At 37.6% G+C, this 18,557-nt stretch overlaps 1 protein-coding gene across 29 annotated transcripts in view; it reads left to right on the top strand.

Annotated features, from left to right (window-relative positions):
* Positions 1–18,557, top strand: part of EPB41 (erythrocyte membrane protein band 4.1) — a 209,963-nt gene that overhangs the window by 135,358 nt on the left and 56,048 nt on the right. For 13 of the 29 annotated variants that reach the window (XM_082863791.1, XM_082863804.1, XM_082863781.1 and 10 more), the window contains exons 12-14: positions 9,266–9,474; positions 12,792–12,848; positions 14,048–14,110. In XM_082863791.1, coding sequence (XP_082719917.1) covers positions 9,266–9,474; positions 12,792–12,848; positions 14,048–14,110 — 329 coding nt within the window. Of the gene's footprint in view, positions 1–9,265; positions 9,475–12,791; positions 12,849–13,013; positions 13,056–14,047; positions 14,111–18,557 lie in introns of all 29 variants that reach the window. The other 16 variants (XM_082863782.1, XM_082863797.1, XM_082863785.1 and 13 more) reach the window with 7 other exon arrangements.

Genomic DNA, 18,557 nt, shown 5'->3' with positions numbered 1-18,557 from the left:
CATATTTTTATTGAGTTGTCTGTCTTATTAATGTGTAGGGGTTCTTTATATATTCTTGTCTCACTCCCAGTCTTAGGGAGAAAGCATCAGTATTTCATCATTAAATGTGATGTTTGCTTTGGGTTTTATGTAGCTACCTCTTATCAGATAAGGAACTATCTAAGAGTTTTTATCATGAATGAATGGTGACTTTTACCAAGTGTTTTCCCTTCATTGGTTGATATAATATGATTTTCTCCTTTTTTGAAAAAAAATTTAACTATTTATTTTTGGCTGTGTTGGGTCTTTGTTGCTTCGCACAGGCTTTCTCTAGTTGCCTCAAGCAGGAGCTACTCTTTGTTGCGGTGCGTGGGCTTCTCATTGTGGTTGCTTCTCTTGTTGCAGAGCATGGGCTCTAGGCACGCGGGCTTCAGTAGTTTTGACACGGGGGCTCACGTTGTGGCTCGCGGGCTCTAGAGTGCAGGCTCAATAGTTGTGGCGCATGGGCTTAGTTGCTCCGTGGCATGTGGGATCTTCCCGGACCACGGCTCGAACCTGTGGCCCCTGCATTGGCAGGCGGATTCTTAACCACTGTGCCACCAGGGAAGTCCTATTTTTCTCCTTTCTTATGTTACGTGGTGGATTACATTGATTGACTTTCCATTGTTAAGCCTTCTTGGCGTTCATGAAGTAGACTCAATTTGATCATAATATACTTTTCTTATGTCATTTTAGGCTTTTTGCAATGATTTTCATGAGAGAGAAAGGCCTGTAATTTTCCTTTCTTGTAATGTTGTCAGGTTTTAATATCAAGTTTATGCTGGCCTCATTAAATAAATTTGAGAAGGATTCCCTCTTCTTCTGTTCTCTGGAAGAGTTTTATGTAAGATTGGTATTATTTCTTCCTTAATGTTTGGAAGAATTCACCTATAAAGCCAGTTGATTCTAAAGATCCCTTTGTGAGAGGGTTCTTTACTTACAGAGTCAACGCCTTTATTAGAAAGGACTATTAAGATGTTCTAGTTCTTGGTAATTGCGTTTTTCTAGGAAATGTCCATTCCATCTAAAATTTCAAATTTATTGCCATAAAATTGTGTATCTTTTTAATATCTATAAGATCTCTAGTACTTTTATGTTCCTGATATTGGTAATTTGTGAACCCACTGCCCCCCTTTTCTTTTTAAGAGTCTTGCTACAGATCTATTAATTTTATTACTCTTTCCAAAGAACCAACTTTTGGTTTTGTTTTCTTTATATATATATATATATATTTTTTTTTTTTTTTTTTTGCGGTACGCGGACCTCTCAGTGTCGCGGCCTCTCCCATTGCAGAGCACAGGCTCCGGACGCGCAGGCTCAGTGGCCATGGCTCACGGGCCCAGCCGCTCCGCGGCACATGGGATCCTCCCGGACCGGGGCACAAACCTGTGTCCCCTGCATCAGCAGGCGGACTCTCAACCACTGTGCCACCAGGGAAGCTCTCTTCTTATATATTTTTAATTTAATTTATGCCAGCTAGTATCTTTATTATTTTCCTTTTACTTTTATTGAACTGTTCTTTTTCTAATTTCTTAAAAGGATACCCATTGATGTTTCTTTCTTTCTTTTTTTTTTTTTTTTTACGGTACACGGGCCTCTCACTGTTGTGGCCTCTCCCGTTGTGGAGCACAGGCTCCGGATGCGCAGGCTCAGCGGCCACGGCTCCCGGGCCCAGCCGCTCCGCGGCATGTGGGATCTTCGCGGACCGGGGCATGAACCCGTGTCCCCTGCATTGGCAGGCAGACTCTCAACCACTGCACCACCGGGGAAGACCCCCATTGATGTTTCTTATTTCTTAACAACCTGACCTTAGAATTCAAGCGATTTGCCTAAGGTCACATAGTCAGTGACAGAGCTAGAAGTAGAATCTAGAACTGTTCTCCCAGTGCTGCGTTTTTTTATTTTTCACCATGATGACTTCTTTTTTTGTAGAAGAAGGAGAATGAAAGATGTCAATAGTCAGTATTCATTGAGCACTTAGTATGTTCCAGACACTGTTCTAAACATTTTACATATATTATCTTGTAATCATCTGAGTTGCATATCAACTGAGTAGGACAAATCTTTTGTAGTTCTGTTTTTAAGTGTCTTTTTTTTTTTCTCTGTGTGCTATCTTCTCAGTATAACATTTCTGTTATCTGTTAAATGTTTCTCAGGAAACATTTCTATGGAAGCTGTTTTTCCCTCCTTTTCCTAGATCCTTTTCCATTCTTCTTAAAAGAGAGCCTTTCCCCTATTAGTTCTCCCTCTTTTATTTTTTTTTAATGAATATAGTCCTCTAAGCTAGAGATGGTGTATTAGGGAAACTTTAATAAGAAATGCTTTATAAGGGGCCTCATTTTAATGAACCTTCCCTTTCTCTTTTCTATCTGGTGCTCAAAGCATCTGCTTCACCAGCTGAAGAACTAAAACTGGTTCCAATCCTAGTTCATACAATAAGAGGGGGAAGTCACAAGGATGAGCTAATAATGACGGCAAGGATTTTTCAGTTTATATTTTTGTTGCACTTTTTGCTTTTCAAACCATTTCCATATATTCCTCTTTGGTACCAACAACCTAGCAGACAAGAACCATTTAGGAATTCTTGTTTTACTCATGAGGAAACCGGGGCACAAGAAAAGTTATATAGCTTCCTAGGATCACACAACCAAGCTGTTCATCTGTCCAGTGAGTAGTGGTTGCAGTGATTCTTGCCAGGGGAATACATCCATATCATCTTTGGAGCTTTAAAACAAAACAAATACCTAGGCCTCACTGTTAGATACCACATCTGTCTTTGGTGGAACTGAGCATCAGCTGGGTTTTTTGTTTGTTTTTCAAGATCCGTAGATGATTCATGTGGGCCCTCTGATAATGGGATCACTGATCCACTGCATACCCATTGTACCTATACCGTACTAGCAGAAATTGTGCTAGTAAGTAACAGAGCTAGAACTAGAATTTAAGACTCCTTTTACACAATGTGATGGTTTTGAGTTTTACACTTCTCTGCTCTAATAAATAACTAAGTTTCTGTTGTTGTCAGATAAGAGCAACATAATACTGGAGTTAATTGGTCCACAAGATGATCACAACCAGCATTCTTCCTTGCCTAGACCTTCAATAATGGGAAATAATTGAATTTTTAAAGTTAAGTGTTCTCTATCTATGTATCAAAATCTTTTAATAGTTAACAAATGAATTCATAAAACTGAAAAACCAAAACATCTTAAAAAGTAACCATTACCTCCAACACTGAATATACTAAAAAGCATTGAATTATATAGTCTAAATGGGTGTGTTTTATGGCTCAATAGAGCTGTTTAAAAAGACAAGAACCAGTCAACTACCATGATTCTCTGGGGTGATCCATAGTTTTTATAGCCTTCTTATGGAGAAAAGGAAAGAAATTTGCCTCTCTCCATAGCTCCTAGGTGATATGTTTCACTTGAACTGCATTTCAATGTGTGCATTATTAGTTTTTGCCCAACATACTCTTGAAATAATATTAACCCATAAAAAAAATACAAAGGCTTAGGTATGACATTAAAAGTTATTATATGTAGGATTTATAAAGTGATTTTATATCCACTGAGTATACCAACCATCCTGTAGAATTCATATCTTCCACATTTTACAAATGATGCAACTTTCTGCCTCTGTTTCTAACTGCCGGTTTCTACACCTATACCTACTTTCCCACATATAGTACAGATTTCCAGGGCTAGAAATGCTGAAGACTTAAATTATTTGGCTCTGCAGTATTAGTACTGGATTAAAACCAAATGCAAGTGGCAAAATAACACATGGTGAAAGCATGGGCTATGTTTCTCTGATGCCAGGCAGAAACGAATTAATTCTTTGAGAGGAGGTGTGAATACACATGTATAATGATACTTTAACACAACTGTGAGCAAAATATTTTGTCACATTCCCCTGTGTTGTTAGATTTGGTCTGCCATCTGCCATTCTTGCACTGACTGGCTTAGAGCACTCATGAGTAGCAGGGACTTGCAAGAGGCTACAGAGTGTTCATTGAAAGATAAGGTAGATCCTCGAGGGGCATGGGGGGCAGAAGGATTGGGAGTTTGGGATTAGCAGATACAGTCTAGTATATATAGGATGGATAAACAACAAAGTCCTACTGTATAGCATAGGGAACTATATTCAATATCCTGTGATAAACCATAATGGAAAATAATATGGAAAAGAATATATATATGGCTGAATCACTTTGCTATACAGCAGAAATTAACACAACATTGTAAATCAACTATACTTCAATAAAATATTTTAAAAAAGAAAAAAAAAAGGAAAGATAAAGTAGATCCTTGTGTTTCTGTTGCTTTTCCTGTGTATCCTCTGAGGAGTTATTTCTTTCATTGGTCATCATTACAGAACGTCAAGCATTTTTTTCTTGGTGTTGTGTATATGAAGTAGTTGTGAATTTCAATTTTTAATCTGTTCTGATTCATGGAATTCCTTTGTATGACCTAATTTTTACTGCTTATACATCTAAATTTATCAGGAAAAGTTAAGTTCAGAATACTCAGTTTAAGAAGGCAGGAAAAGAATCAACATTGTGAAAATGACTATACTACCCAAAGCAATCTACAGATTCAGTGCAATCCTTATCAAACCACCACTGGCATTTTTCACAGAACTAGAACAAAAAATTTCACAATTTGTATGGAAAGACAAAAGACCCAGAATAGCCAAAGCAATCTTGAGAAAGAAAAATGGAGCTGGAGGAATCAGGCTCCCTGACTTCAGACTATAGTACAAAGCTACAGTAATCAAGACAGTATGGTACTGGCACAAAAACAGAAATATAGATCAATGGAACAGGATAGAAAGCCCAGAGATAAAGCCACGCACATATGGTCACCTTTTCTTTGATAAAGGAGGCAAGAATATACAGTGGAGAAAAGATAGCCTCTTCAATAAGTGGTGCTGGAAAAACCGGACAGCTACATGTAAAAGAATGAAATTAGAATGCTCCCTAACACCATACACAGAAATAAACTCAAAATGGATTAAAGACCTAAATGTAAGGGCAGACACTATAAAACTCTTAGAGGAAAACATAGGCAGAACCCTCTATGACATAAATCACAGCAAGATCCTTTTTGACCCACCTGCTAGAGAAATGGAAATAAAAACAAAAATAAACAAATGGGACGTAATGAAACTTAAAAGCTTTTGCACAGCAAAGGAAACCATAAACATGACGAAAAGACAACCCTCAGAATGGGAGAAAATATTTACAAATGAAGCAACTGACAAAGGATTAATCTCCAAAATTTACAAGCAGCTCATGAAGCTCAGTATCAAAAAAACAAACAACCCAATCCAAAAATGTGCAGAAGACCTAAATAGACATTTCTCCAAAGAAGATATACAGATTGCCAACAAACACAGGAAAGAATGCTCAACATCATTAATCATTAGAGAAATGCAAATCAAAACTACAATGAGATATCATCTCACACCAGTCAGAATGGGCATCATCAATAAATCTAGAAACAATAAATGCTGGAGAGGGTGTGGAGAAAAGGGAACCCTCTTGCACTGTTGGTGGGAATGTAAATTGATAAGCCACTATGGAGAACAGTATGGAGGTTCCTTAAAAAACTAAAAATAGAACTACCAAACGACCCAGCAATCCCACTACTGGGCATATACCCTGAGAAAACCATAATTCAAAAAGAGTCATGTACTACAATGTTCATTGCAGCTCTATGTACAATAGCCAGGACATGGAAGCAACCTAATTGTCCATCGACAGATGAATGGATAAAGAAGATGTGGCACATATATACAATAGAATATTACTCGGCCATAAAAAGAAATGAAATTGAGTTATTTGTAGTGAGGTGGATGGACCTAGAGTCTGTCATACAGAGTGAAGTCAGTCAGAAAGAGAAAAACAAATACCGTAAGCTAACACATATATATGGAATCTAAAAAAAAAAAAAAAAAATGGTCATGAAGAACCTAAGGGCAAGACAGGAATAAAGATGCAGACCTACTAGAGAATGTACTTGAGGATATGGGGAGGGAGGGGGAAGGGTAAGCTGGGACAAAGTGAGAGAGTGGCATGGACATATATACACTACCAAATGTAAAATAGATAGCTAGTGGGAAGCAGCCGCATGGCACAGGTAGATCAGCTCGGTGCTTTGTGACCACCTAGAGGGGTGGGATAGGGAGGGTGGGAGGGAGGGAGACGCAAGAGGGAAGAGATATGGGGATATATGTATATCTATAACTGACTCAGTTTGTTATAAAGCAGAAACTAATACACCATTGTAAAGCAATTATACTCCAATAAAGATGTTAAAAAAAAAGGCAGGAAAGTGTGTAATAAAAATCATAAAGATTTCCATGTAAGATAATTAAAATTTAAAAGTCTCAGCACATGAAGGATAATGATCTGTTATCAGAAATATTAAATCATGTGGAAACACACTACATACCTAGACTTTGCCAGGTAAGTGAGGTCTTACTACGAAGTATGTGGATGTTTTCTTTTAGTTCCTGAAAGAATGAAGATAAAAATCATAAAAAGGGTATGAGTGATTGTTTTTAAGTGAGTGATCTGAAACTTAGATGCCCAGTAATCCAAACCAAAACAACTCTTAACTCTGTGAAAAGATAAAGCTTTTGTCATAAGCTTATATTGTATATTCCCTCTAAAACAGTCTGTATAGTCTATATACAGTCTTTGCCCTAAATCAGGGTTTCTTAACCTAGCAACCTTGTCCTGTACACACTAGAGCCAGTACCCCCTCCTACTTCACTCCTCAGTTGTGACAAACAAAAATGTCTCCAGACATTGCCAGATGTTCTCTGCGGTGTCAAAATCACCCCTGGTTTAGAACTGCTGCCCTAAATATATTAGAGAATAGGAACAATAATGCAAATTGATAAGACTCTGGAAGAGGATAGGGTAGAACTCAAAGGGTTGTTTTGGTTTTTTTAAGGACTAAAGGCCAAAGGTTTTGAATTTTATTTCATTTTTTTAATTAATATTTTTGGAGTATAGTTGATTACAATGTTGTGTTAGTTTCTGCTGTGTAGCAAAGTGAATCGATTATACATAATCATATATCCACTCTTTTTTAGATTCTTTTCCCATATAGGTCATTATAGAGTATTGAGTAAAGTTCCCTGTGCTATACAGTAGGTTCTTATTAGTTATCTGTTTTATATGTAGTAGTGTGTATATGCCAATCCTAATCTCCCAATTTATCCCTCCCCGCCCCTTTCCTCCTTGGTAACCATAAATTTGTCTTCTACATTTGTGACTCGATTTCTGTTTTGTAAATAAGTTCATTTGTACCATTTTTTTAGATTCCACATATAAGTTATATCCTATGATATTTGTCTTTCTCTGTTTGACTTCACTCAGTACAACAATCACTAGGTCCATTGATGTTGCTGCAAATGGCATTATTTTGTTCTTTTTTATGGCCAAGTAATATTCCACTGTATATGTGTACCACATCTTCTTTATCTGTTCATCCGTCAGTGGACACTTAGGTTGCCTCCATGTCCTAGCTATTGTAAATAGTGCTGCAGTGAACATTGGGGTGCATGTGTCTTTTCAAATTATGGTTTTCTCCAGATATATGCCCAGGAGTGGGATTGTTGGATCATATGGTAGCTCTATTTTTAGTTTTTTAAGGAACCTCCATACTGTTCTGTATGTTAGTGGCTGTACCAATTTACATTGCCACCAACAGTGTAGGAGGGTTCCCTTTTCTCTACACCCTCTCCAGCATTTATTGTTTTTTTGGTTTTTTTTGGGTTTTTTTTGCCGTACGCGGGCCTTTCACTGCTGTGACTTCTCCCCTTGCGGAGCACAGGCTCCAGATGCGCGGGCTCAGCGGCCATGGCTCACGGGCCCAGCTGCTCCGCGGTATGTGGGATCTTCCCGGACCGGGGCACGAACCCGCGTCCCCTGCATCGGCAGGCAGACTCTCAACCACTGCGCCACCAGGAAAGCCTGGTAGATTTTTTTGATGATGGCCGTTCTGACCAGTGTGAGGTAATACCTCATTGTAGTTTTTGTTTGTTTGTTTGTTTTGTGGTACACGGGCCTCTCACTGTTGTGGCCTCTCCCGTTGCGGAGCACAGGCTCCGGACGCGCAGGCTCAGCGGCCATGGCTCACGGGCCCAGCCGCTCCGCAGCATGTGGGATCTTCCCGGACTGGGGCATGAACCCGCGTCCCCTGCATCGGAAGGCGGACTCTCAACCACTGCGCCACCAGGGAAGCCCGGGTTGTTTGGGGTTTTTTTGATATTGAACTGCATGAACTTTTATATATTTTAGAAATTAATCCCTTGTCAGTCACTTTGTTTGCAAATATTTTCTCGCATTCTGTGGGTTGTCTTTTCATTTTGTTTATAGTTTCCTTTGCTGTGCAAAAGCTTTTAAGTTTCATTATGTCCCATTTGTTTATTTTTGTTTTTATTTTCATTACTCTAGGAGGTGGATCAAAAAAGATCTTGTTGCAATTTATGTCAGAGAGTGTTCTGCAAATGGATTAAATGCCCCAACCAAAGGACATAGAGTGGCTGAATGGATTGAATTTTATTTTTTAATCAAACAATTAAAAAGGAAAGTGTCTGATTCAAAGATTTGCCCTTAAGCTTAAAGAAGCATCAAAATATGTACATGTCTTATAAGAAGATTCCTTTATCAAGCTATTTTGTAATCATTCTGAGGAGGCTTAGCAGAAGAAATCAGACTTAATCCTTTTTACTAGAATATATTTTTAGGTTCCTGAAACCACCTATAAATAAATGGATCTTTATTTCAAAAGGCCTTCATAGAAGAAATCAGACTTAATTAACCCATTTTTTCCTTCATAGACTACCTTGCAGGTTCTTGAAACTAATAGATTACAAGGTTAAACAATCTTGCCAACTTTTTAATAAAATGAGTTTTCCATTTTTTTTTCATATATTTCTGTGTCCACGTCCACCCCCCTCCCGCCTCCTGTCCCACCCTTTATGGAACATTATCGTCAGGACATTTTAGCTTTTCTGTTAGGGTAATTTTAGCTTTCTTATTGCCATTATTGCCATCAGTTACCTGCCAGAGCACTAATAATTTATTTTTTACCTTCTGTATGATAGCCCACTGGACACTGTACCACTCGTATGTGTCCTGGAGTCACAGTTATTTCACCTGGTGGCTGTGAAGTAGTACAGTGACTCTTGCCTTCACTTATCCTTCACTTGTGCCTTTTTCACGTAGCAGCAGCTGTTGATTCAGCAGACCGAAGTCCTCGGCCCACCTCTGCACCGGCCATTGCTCAGAGTCAGGCCGCAGAAGGCAGCGTCCCAGGTGCACCTGTTAAAAAAGCAGTGGTTTCTAAAACACCGAAGGAAACAGTGCAGGTTGAAGTGAAAAAGGAAGAAGTCCCACCTGAGCAACCTGAGCCAGAGCTCACAGAAGTGTGGAAGGTATGTCATAAGCCCAGATGTCTAGCTAATTCACTTTTTGGTTCAGAGGTGTTGACTCCTTGACCAGGAAGATTCTCAAAGCACTGTTTTTTGTCGGATCCTAACAAAGTTATTTCTTCCTCACTCTTTCGGAAAGAAGATATCTCCCATTAACCTGTAAAATATTTTCATAGAATTATGTCATGAAGTACTTGTAAGCTATCCCAGTTTTCTGGTGACCCACAGCTTTACCCAACTTAAATCTTAAAAAATGAGTCTGTAAAACACACCAGAACTGTGATCATCTGTTTTTAAAAATAATTTTTACTCATCCAGAAGGAATTTCCACATTCCTTTTTAAGAGTAAGCTCTTCTAGTATGAGTAAAATATAATTTGATTTCCTAAAATGGATATATGTGTAACATACCCAAAGAATATCCAGATATTATATAAAGCACATCTATATGGTTGTTCAAATCTTAAGAAACTTTACAAAAAGGGGAAGATCCATTATGTAGGGGAGGTTATGCTACTGTTGTTTACAGTTCTGAGTTGATTGTACCCACAGTCACGGAACTTTGTTGAAACATCACCAATTTAATTAGTAGATATCCCAGGAGTAACAGTATCTGGACTGATCTTTTATATGTTGATAAGCTTTTTAAAGTACATTTAAACAGTGATGGAGTTGAGCTGTCAGTTCAGATTTATTGAAGTAAATACGAGTCTCACTGTTGACAGCAGGAATTAATAGAAGCAGTCTTTATAAGAAAAATTACATTTTTATATGTCTGTTAAGGAATTTAAAACCATATAAGACCTTGGTAAGTGCTCTCCCCTTGGCAGATGGATTAATCCTGTTCTTTTGGAGCCAGTTCAATATGTAGTTTACCTGTAGAGCAGTGGCCAATCTGGCTCTGTTTTGATTGTATTAAAAAAAAACAAAACTATTCAATATGACATATAGTTTTTATGGTCCTTTGAGACCAACTTGAATCCAGAGTGAATGGTAGGTGTTTGCATTTTTGTATCTAGCCAGATGTGCATGACATTGACCACCAGGTTCAGTATCAACAATGCCTTTTTAATGTTAGACTACTTCAGTTTTTAATGTTAGGGTAGCTCACCTGGCACTTTTGACTGTCCTTCCATTTGTGATACTAACTGAAAAGTGTTAGATTACTGGAATTGGCAAGGGAATCTTTTTGGTGGCTAAGATTCTTTTGGCTTTCTGCTAACTTATTTGTTCTTTTGCCTGTCTGACAGACATAATATCTTCAAGAATAGGTTCCCTTTGCTCTTGGGACCTCAGCAGAGTGGAGAGATCACTTCCTGTTATATGCTCACCATTTAAGTGCCAGTTGGGGGTCTTCTTGCCAGTTAATTCTATATAAATAAATTTTGAGATACTTGTATTGAGATCAGACTGAAAGCCACCTCTGATAACCTTCTGTTACTGTAATAGTAGTGACGGAGTTAAGGGTGACTCTGAGTTGATTTTATTTGTAGCAGTTAGAAAATAATTATGGAATTTGCCTGAAGCTGTATTTACTATATAAAGCAGCAGTAGTAATAAAGTAGCCTTGTAATTGTGGAAATCTCATTGCCTAACACTAAGTTGGTGCCCGATAGAGATAGCTTTTTGGCATCTTGAGTCATTTGACAAGACCTACTTTGCAGGTGTGGAGATAGTACCTTTCCTCATGTACATCTTTATCTCCATTGATATTCTCTGTAGGAGCATAAATAGAACTACTGTTACTACTTGGTCTCCATTCTTAGATTGAAGTAGAGGCTCTCAATTTCTTGCTGTTGGATTGCTAAGGACCCAAAGCAAGAAGTCATCATTCATTGAAACAAGTAATTTAAGCTTTACAAAATAATTGAAAACTTCCATTTGCTAAGCATTCACAACTCTATGAAGATATTATCTCCATTTTATCAATAACAGACTTAAAACTCAGGTGAAATAACTTGTTAATGGCAACACAGCAATAATCCCAGAATAATCCCAGTTATTTCTACTGAGATTCAGAGTAGAAATAACCCAAATTCTTAATTACCCCAGTAGTTAAAAGGACTGTAGCCAGATGTGCTTATGATTTGACAGTGTCACAAAGGTTGGTATCATCTTATGTTCTTTACATTCAGTCCTAGAGAAAACAGCACAATGACATTATATTCTGAGGTAATGCTCCCAAGTGTGATTAAAAAGAATGTGTCAAGGGAATTCCCTGGAGGTCCAGTGGTTATGACTATCTGCTTTCACTGCTGAGGGCCCAGGTTTGATCCCTGGTTGGGGACCTAGGATCCCGCAAGCTGCACAGCGGCCAGAAAAAGAAAAAAAGAAAGAAAGAGTACATCAAAACCACAGATTAATGAGGTTCTGTAAAGAACGTAATGATACAGGGTGATTGATTTGACGCTTAATAAAAACATTTTTCTCATTTTGATATATCCAGTGCTTTAGGCATTGATCACTCTTGGTTTTTAAATTTATGCTTACTCCATTTTGGGTATATAAAATGACTGCTGCTAAAGGTATTTCAAAGCCAGGCAGGAGGGCTTAGTTATTCTCTTCCTGTTCTTAAGGATGAATCTTTTCCATCCACCGAACACATGGGCTCCAACTCCCTGGAGAGGAGATTACAGTGTGTTGAATGTTGCAGCTGAGCCCTGTGTGTGCTTATTTATAAATCAGCCTTGGAAGTAATTGCATGCATCAGTAACAATTTGGATTGAGTTTATTTTGATGTGTTGTTGTCTAATAAACTCAAGGGTTAAACTTGCCTCCTTAAATATATTGATCAACTAACAAAATTTTTTGTATTTACCTGCTTGGTGTCATATGTGGTTTATTTTATGTGTGCTCTAAACTGTAAAGATGTTCTTTTTGTTTCTGTCATGTATGTCATACATTGGTATCTTCATTTGTAAATTTGTTTTTATGTTATTTAAGATACTTCTACATCATTTTTAAAAAGCAAAACAAAAACATATGACTTTTTAAAGTCTAAATTATTATTTTTAATAAGTACTTTTTAATCAATAAGTATAAATATGTTCTCTTCATGAATAGAATAATTACCTTAATTTTCTTTTTTGATCCTTTGGTTGTCCATATTACCTCTTCAGCTTTGAGAATGTGATGGTGAACTAACAGATTGTTCTTGAGAGCAGTGTCCGTGCCTGTAATACCCCCGTAAGACTGCATCATGATGATTACGTATCAGCTTATTTCACAAGCAGCCTGAAGATGCAGCTGATTTGGAAATGACGCTATTCGTAGAAACCTACTAACCTGAAATGTTTTTACCACTTTATTTCTTAAATGTAGGTGGAAAAAACCCACATCGAGGTCACAGTACCCACCTCAAATGGTGACCAAATACAGGTTTGTGCCAATAGGCCACTTATTCCTTTTCCCTCCCTCCCCAATTTTTTCTTCCCTCCCACTCCCTGCTCCTTAAAAAAAAATTATTAAGTTGAAGGTTCAAAAAAACTTCAATGAGCCAATATTTTATCATTTTTCTTTCTTTTTTTAATAATGGCAAAACAGAAGCTTGCAGAAAAAAATGAAGATCTGATAAGAATGAGGAAGGTTAGCCATTTTTCACTTTCACAAAATCACTTTACCATCACCCATGCTGACTTTCAAAGTGCATTAAAAAGACAGTGATCCATTCTTTTCATTGATTTCTCTTAATCCGAAATTACTTTCTAATAGCAGGTATACATACACACATGTTATGTATATATATGCATATACATACACACATATGTATACCAAAGAAATTATAATCCTATACTATATATTGAAAAATTTCATTAAAATAAACTTTCCAGTAGGAAAATATATTTTTAAACAGAATGAAATAATTAGTGAAGGCCAAATCTATCCTTTATATTTAAACTTTATAAGAAATATTTCACAGTGGTACCATATGCTTGGAATTGTTGACAGTATTTTATGCATATTTATTATGGAAACCATCATAGCAGCAACTCCCAGTATTGCTAATAATTATGGGTTTGGCTGTTCTGTGTCTCATTCTTCCCAACCATAGAGTAGGATGAATCAATTCTTACTGAATAGAATATTGATTGACCATGTATAAAATGCCCTTAGATCTTTCTTATGGAAGATATTAGAGCCGTACGTACCTGCAGTATTACTAAGTTTGAAATAATGTCCAAAACGCTAAATAATGTCTTAAAGCATTTCCCTACTCCATGGAACACGGAGAGTCAAGGCTTCTTAAAGTCATGCATTTTAAGGTAACCCTCAGACAGCTCACAGAGGAACGTAAAGCAGCTTGTTATGTAAGAAGCCAATGAAGCCAGGATCACTGTCTATTTAAATAACATCGTCGCATTCTTCCATCATTCATGAACAATGTCATCCATTTTCTAGTGGTAATCGTGTCCTCTGTGTGTCCTTGTGGTTCTGTGACCATTTCATGTTGGCATATGCTGCGCTATGGACATTTAATTTTTAATATTTTTTTGGTTTGCCAATTTGCAGTTTTTTCGCGCAAGAACAACATTTTAATTTTTTATGCTTTTCTGTTTTTCCCTCTTTCATTTTCACAGAAAAAGAGAGAGAGACTAGATGGTGAAAACATTTATATCAGACATAGCAATTTAATGTTGGAGGTTTGTATGAACTTGAAGCTTATTTCAGTTGGTTGCCTGTAACCTTCTGCATTCTTTGCTGATTCCCTTTCTTCTTTCTATGCTGCGTTTGGTTTTGCATGCCATTGCATGAGAGAATTTTAGGTTTAAAATGCTTTTGCATGTTGGTAAACATGAAGATATGCAACCATCTCTACTTCTGACTCTTTAGTTTCCATCTCTCATACTTATCTAAAAAATATATGATTGGGACTACCTCAGCATCCCATGGTTCCATTGTTATACCCACTTTTAGAAAGAACTACATCACTGTTTAAAAGTTCCTTGAATTGCCCAAGAGTATAAACTCCTGTATGTTTCAAGCATCAAATTTATACAATTTTTTCATCTTCTGAATCAGGAGAATGTGGAAAAATAGGAGAAATGATCACAATTCAAAATGGACTTAACTTTTTGAGGATACCAAAAAAATGACAGAAGAATACTCAGGGGGAAAAAAAAGTAAGATACAGGAAGGAAAGAAGGGAGGCTAGCATTTAATGAGTAGTTAGTATGATATTAGATAGTTTAATTATAAAACAAGCCTATGGGTATGGGATTTTTATTTTAAAAAGAAAATTGAGGCTAAGAGAAATTAAGTAATTTCCTTGTGGTTATAGAGCTGGTAAATCAGTAAAGCTAGGATTTGTGTTAGGGTCCATCTAACTCTATTAAACTACACTTTTTTTTTTGCCATTCGGAAATAGCAACATACTATGTGCTGTAGGAATTGTAAGGTCATTTTCCCATTGTATTTAATATCGGTCAGATTTTCACCAAGCCTATATTAGTATACTTTATCTAGTGTCAGGCTCCACATGGGATAAGGAAAAAACTAACTAGAAGATTAGAGGAACTCTATGAGGAAAAATTAAGGAAATTGGAGTTATTCTGTACAGAAACAGGCCATGTTTACACTTCAGAAACTCTTACCTGGAAGCTAATGATCTAATTATCTTACAACTCCACTCAAGACAGAACCAAAAGAAATGGGTATAAATTCTGACATCAGAGATTTAACTTAAGTATAAAGGAAATGTAACTATATAGAAGATGATAAATCGTTCTTGCCTTCAGGAAGCATCCAATGTAGGGACAAATGGAAGAGAGAAACAATAAATAAGTAAACAAATACTGATAAAATGATTACAAGTTATTATAAAAGCTATGAAGGGGAAATAGTGTGCTGTGCTAATAAAAAGGACCTACTCTAAATAAGATGGACAGGGAAGTTGTCTATGAAGAGGTAACACTTAAGCTGAGACCTGAAAGATGGACATATGTAATGGTAAATATTATTAAAGTGGATGTTTGAAGCAACTTTTTTAGATAGAACTCTAATAGCATCCAGTAATTACTTAACGTCATCTATTCTTTGTCAATACATATATTTTGAGCGCCTGCTAGGTACAAGATACTTTGATAAAAATAAAAATTATGGCCAGTTTTCATTAACCATGTACTGTGTGGTAGGCACAATACCAAGTGTTTTATATATGTTTACCTCATGTAACATGAAGTTTTCTTAGGCTGGACCCTAGGATATTTCAAACTTGGTAACTAGATCTCTTTGCTTTAGCGCATAGCTGAAACTAGACCTGAATGGTTCCGCTTCTGAGATTAGGGAGAATGACAGATATCAGTTGATCTCCTTATACTCAGCAATGTAACATCTCCCAATTCCAAACATGCCTATTTCTTGACTTGTCCATCTGTAATTCTGCCTCTTAGCTGGAACCTGCGGTACCAATCATATATTTGTCCTTTGTTCAATGAGGTGTGTTATGGCTTCTGAGACTCACAAAGTCCTTGTGTGTGATACGTTTTTCCCAGTATTTCATTGACAGCCATGAGAGGGGATTTCTAAATATTTGAAATGTTTGAAAATTAAAACTACTAACTATCTTTTGAGAATATTTTCTACTTAATTAAATGTTTGGTTTGATTGCTGCTAAAATTATAGGATGATAGGCATCAGAAAGTGTCTAATCTGAAAACAGCCCAAGTAGTTTGGCTAACCATCATTCTCTAGTATTGTAAAAGTTTTTTTCCCCCGCTTAGGGAAGTTCTCTCAAGTTATCTGTCACTCTAGCAGATTTTTTTTTAAGCATTCCCTCCTCCCCCTACTCCTACCCCACCCCCACTAATGCTTTGTTCTGGCACAAATAAGGTCGAGTTCATTTTTAGATCTACTGTTTCCTCCTTCATCTCCCAGTGAGAACCTGTTGCAAGTTTCTGTGACAAATTCTATTTGGAGCAGGTCCCTTTGAGATCTTAATTTAACTCTGTGCCCCCACAGGTTTCCAACAGAGCCAGCTAAGAAGGATGGAGAAAGCTCCCTCAGAAGCTGCTGATTTTATTGGAACATTTATTTTCTCAGGTTCCAAGCCAATCAAAAGCTAGGCAGGACAAGTAACAAATCACCACTCTTTTATAGTAAGAGGCTAATAACCCAGAGAGTTATGGTTTTATCATAGCCTCTCTTGATCATTTTTTTTTCTTTTGTTTTTGTGGTACGCGGGCCTCTCCCTGTTGTGGCCTCTCCCGTTGTGGAGCACAGGCTCCGGACGTGCAGGCTCAGCGGCCATGGCTCACGAGACCAGCCGCTCCGCGGCATGTGGGATCTTCCCGGACTGGGGCACGAACCCGTGTCCCCTGCATCGGCAGGTGGACTCCCAACCACTGCGCCACCAGGGAAGCCCAATCATTTTTTTTTTTATTTTTTATTTTTTTTGCTCCATTCTCACCTTTAACCCTCCCAAATACGTTTAGTTCTTGGCCCAAGCAGATTTGATTTTGTCAGGAGCTAGGTCACAGAGCCTTCCATGCCTGATGGGTCTCAGTTGTTCAGCCTACTACTGAGTCTTTGACTGACCTTGTTCCTGCTTTTCTTTAGCTAGTAAACATGCTTTTCTTGCTTTCAGCTAGAACAAAAGTGCAAACTGTTGTTTCCCCATGGTGAAGCCCATATTCTTGAGCTGTACTCACATTTCATCCCAGCAGGCAAGAGGTACTCTTATGGGGGAGCTGCAGGATTGCCCTTTTTGGGTTAGTTTTCTCTCTGACTGATCTAAAAGCACATAAACATCATTCAGTCTTGCAAAAATAAAAAGAATAGACTATTAAATGAATTTTCTGAATGAATATCTCCAGAATCAAAATTGTGTCATATGCCTCACTGATTCTTTTTCCTATACTGTTTTCTCTTTGACATTGCTTTTGAAAAAAATTTACTTAATTGCAGCCTATATTGCCCCAGGAAAAACTTTGAAAACAATTTTTTATTTAAATGAATTCCTCCCCCCAGCCCTCAACACCAAATGAGGCTGTTTCCCACGGAGCCAAAAAAAAAAGTCTAATCCCCAAATTCACACAGCATATTAGGAGATATATTTAGTATTATGCTTTTCTTGGATACAGAGCTGCCTTGATATATAATAAACACAGAATTTTTAGCAGTCATCAAGTGACAGGCTCCCACATGTTTTGATTTCAAGCATAGATCTTTTGAGGGTTTTTTTGAAGAAATATGTTGGACCAAGAACATTTGAGTTTTTGTCTTCACGTTGTATTTCCCAGATTATTTCTGGCCAAGTCTCTTGAAAGTTGGTTTATGCCTCCTGTTACATAAACTTGAGTGTTATTTCTCATATTATTTACAGCTTTATTAGCCTAGTTTTGATCATTTCTCCCTGGAATATCGCCTGTGAGAGTTTCCCCCTAGTTGTCCAGTAGTCACATCTGCTGGAACAGTTTAGTTATTTTAAGTCATCAGGGAGACATATAAGGTATTTGACAAGTTCTTATTAAATCACTCCCCATCCATTGACGGTTACTGGAAGATGGTCCCTAGTTTGAGTGGTACTGAGGGATGAAGTGAAGCTGTCAGAAGCTGCAAAACATAAGGCTTTTAGTGTGTGTGGATAGTATTGACAAAGAAAAAAAAATCCATTATATTATATACCCCTGAGTAATTATTCAGAGATAGTAACCACTTGCTCTGGAGGCTTGAGCCAGGAATTTCAGTAATAAATTTTTGTATCGAGAAAGGGCTATTCCTGTTTACCAAAACCCAGCAACAGTCACCTAGTGGTAAGAAAGCAAAACTATCTCCAGGTAGAAATAGAGGGATACTGTACAGTTGCAACTCACCAAGGCAAGGCAACCCATGATGGGAGTTGAATCTTTCACCATGTCCTTCGTTTAAGTTTCTCCTTCTCTATTGATACCTCCATCCTGCCTGAGCTGAGCCTAAATCAGTTCCTATCAAGCTGAGGCTAATTGAGTTGTGGGATTACCTGCTTGGGATGAGGAGTTGGAGATCTAGTGCTGTGTCGTAATGGGAAGAAGAGTTGTAAAATGAAGGAGTGAGCTCTTTATAGGTTATATAACTGCTAAGAGCTATAGGGTTACGATGCTTCACTGCTTC

This window comes from Leucopleurus acutus, assembly GCF_964270905.1.
Source record: "Leucopleurus acutus genome assembly, chromosome: 2".
NCBI lineage: Eukaryota > Metazoa > Chordata > Mammalia > Artiodactyla > Delphinidae > Leucopleurus > Leucopleurus acutus.
Note: the sequence above shows the minus strand (reverse complement) of the source record. Positions and strands in the feature narration are given on the sequence as shown.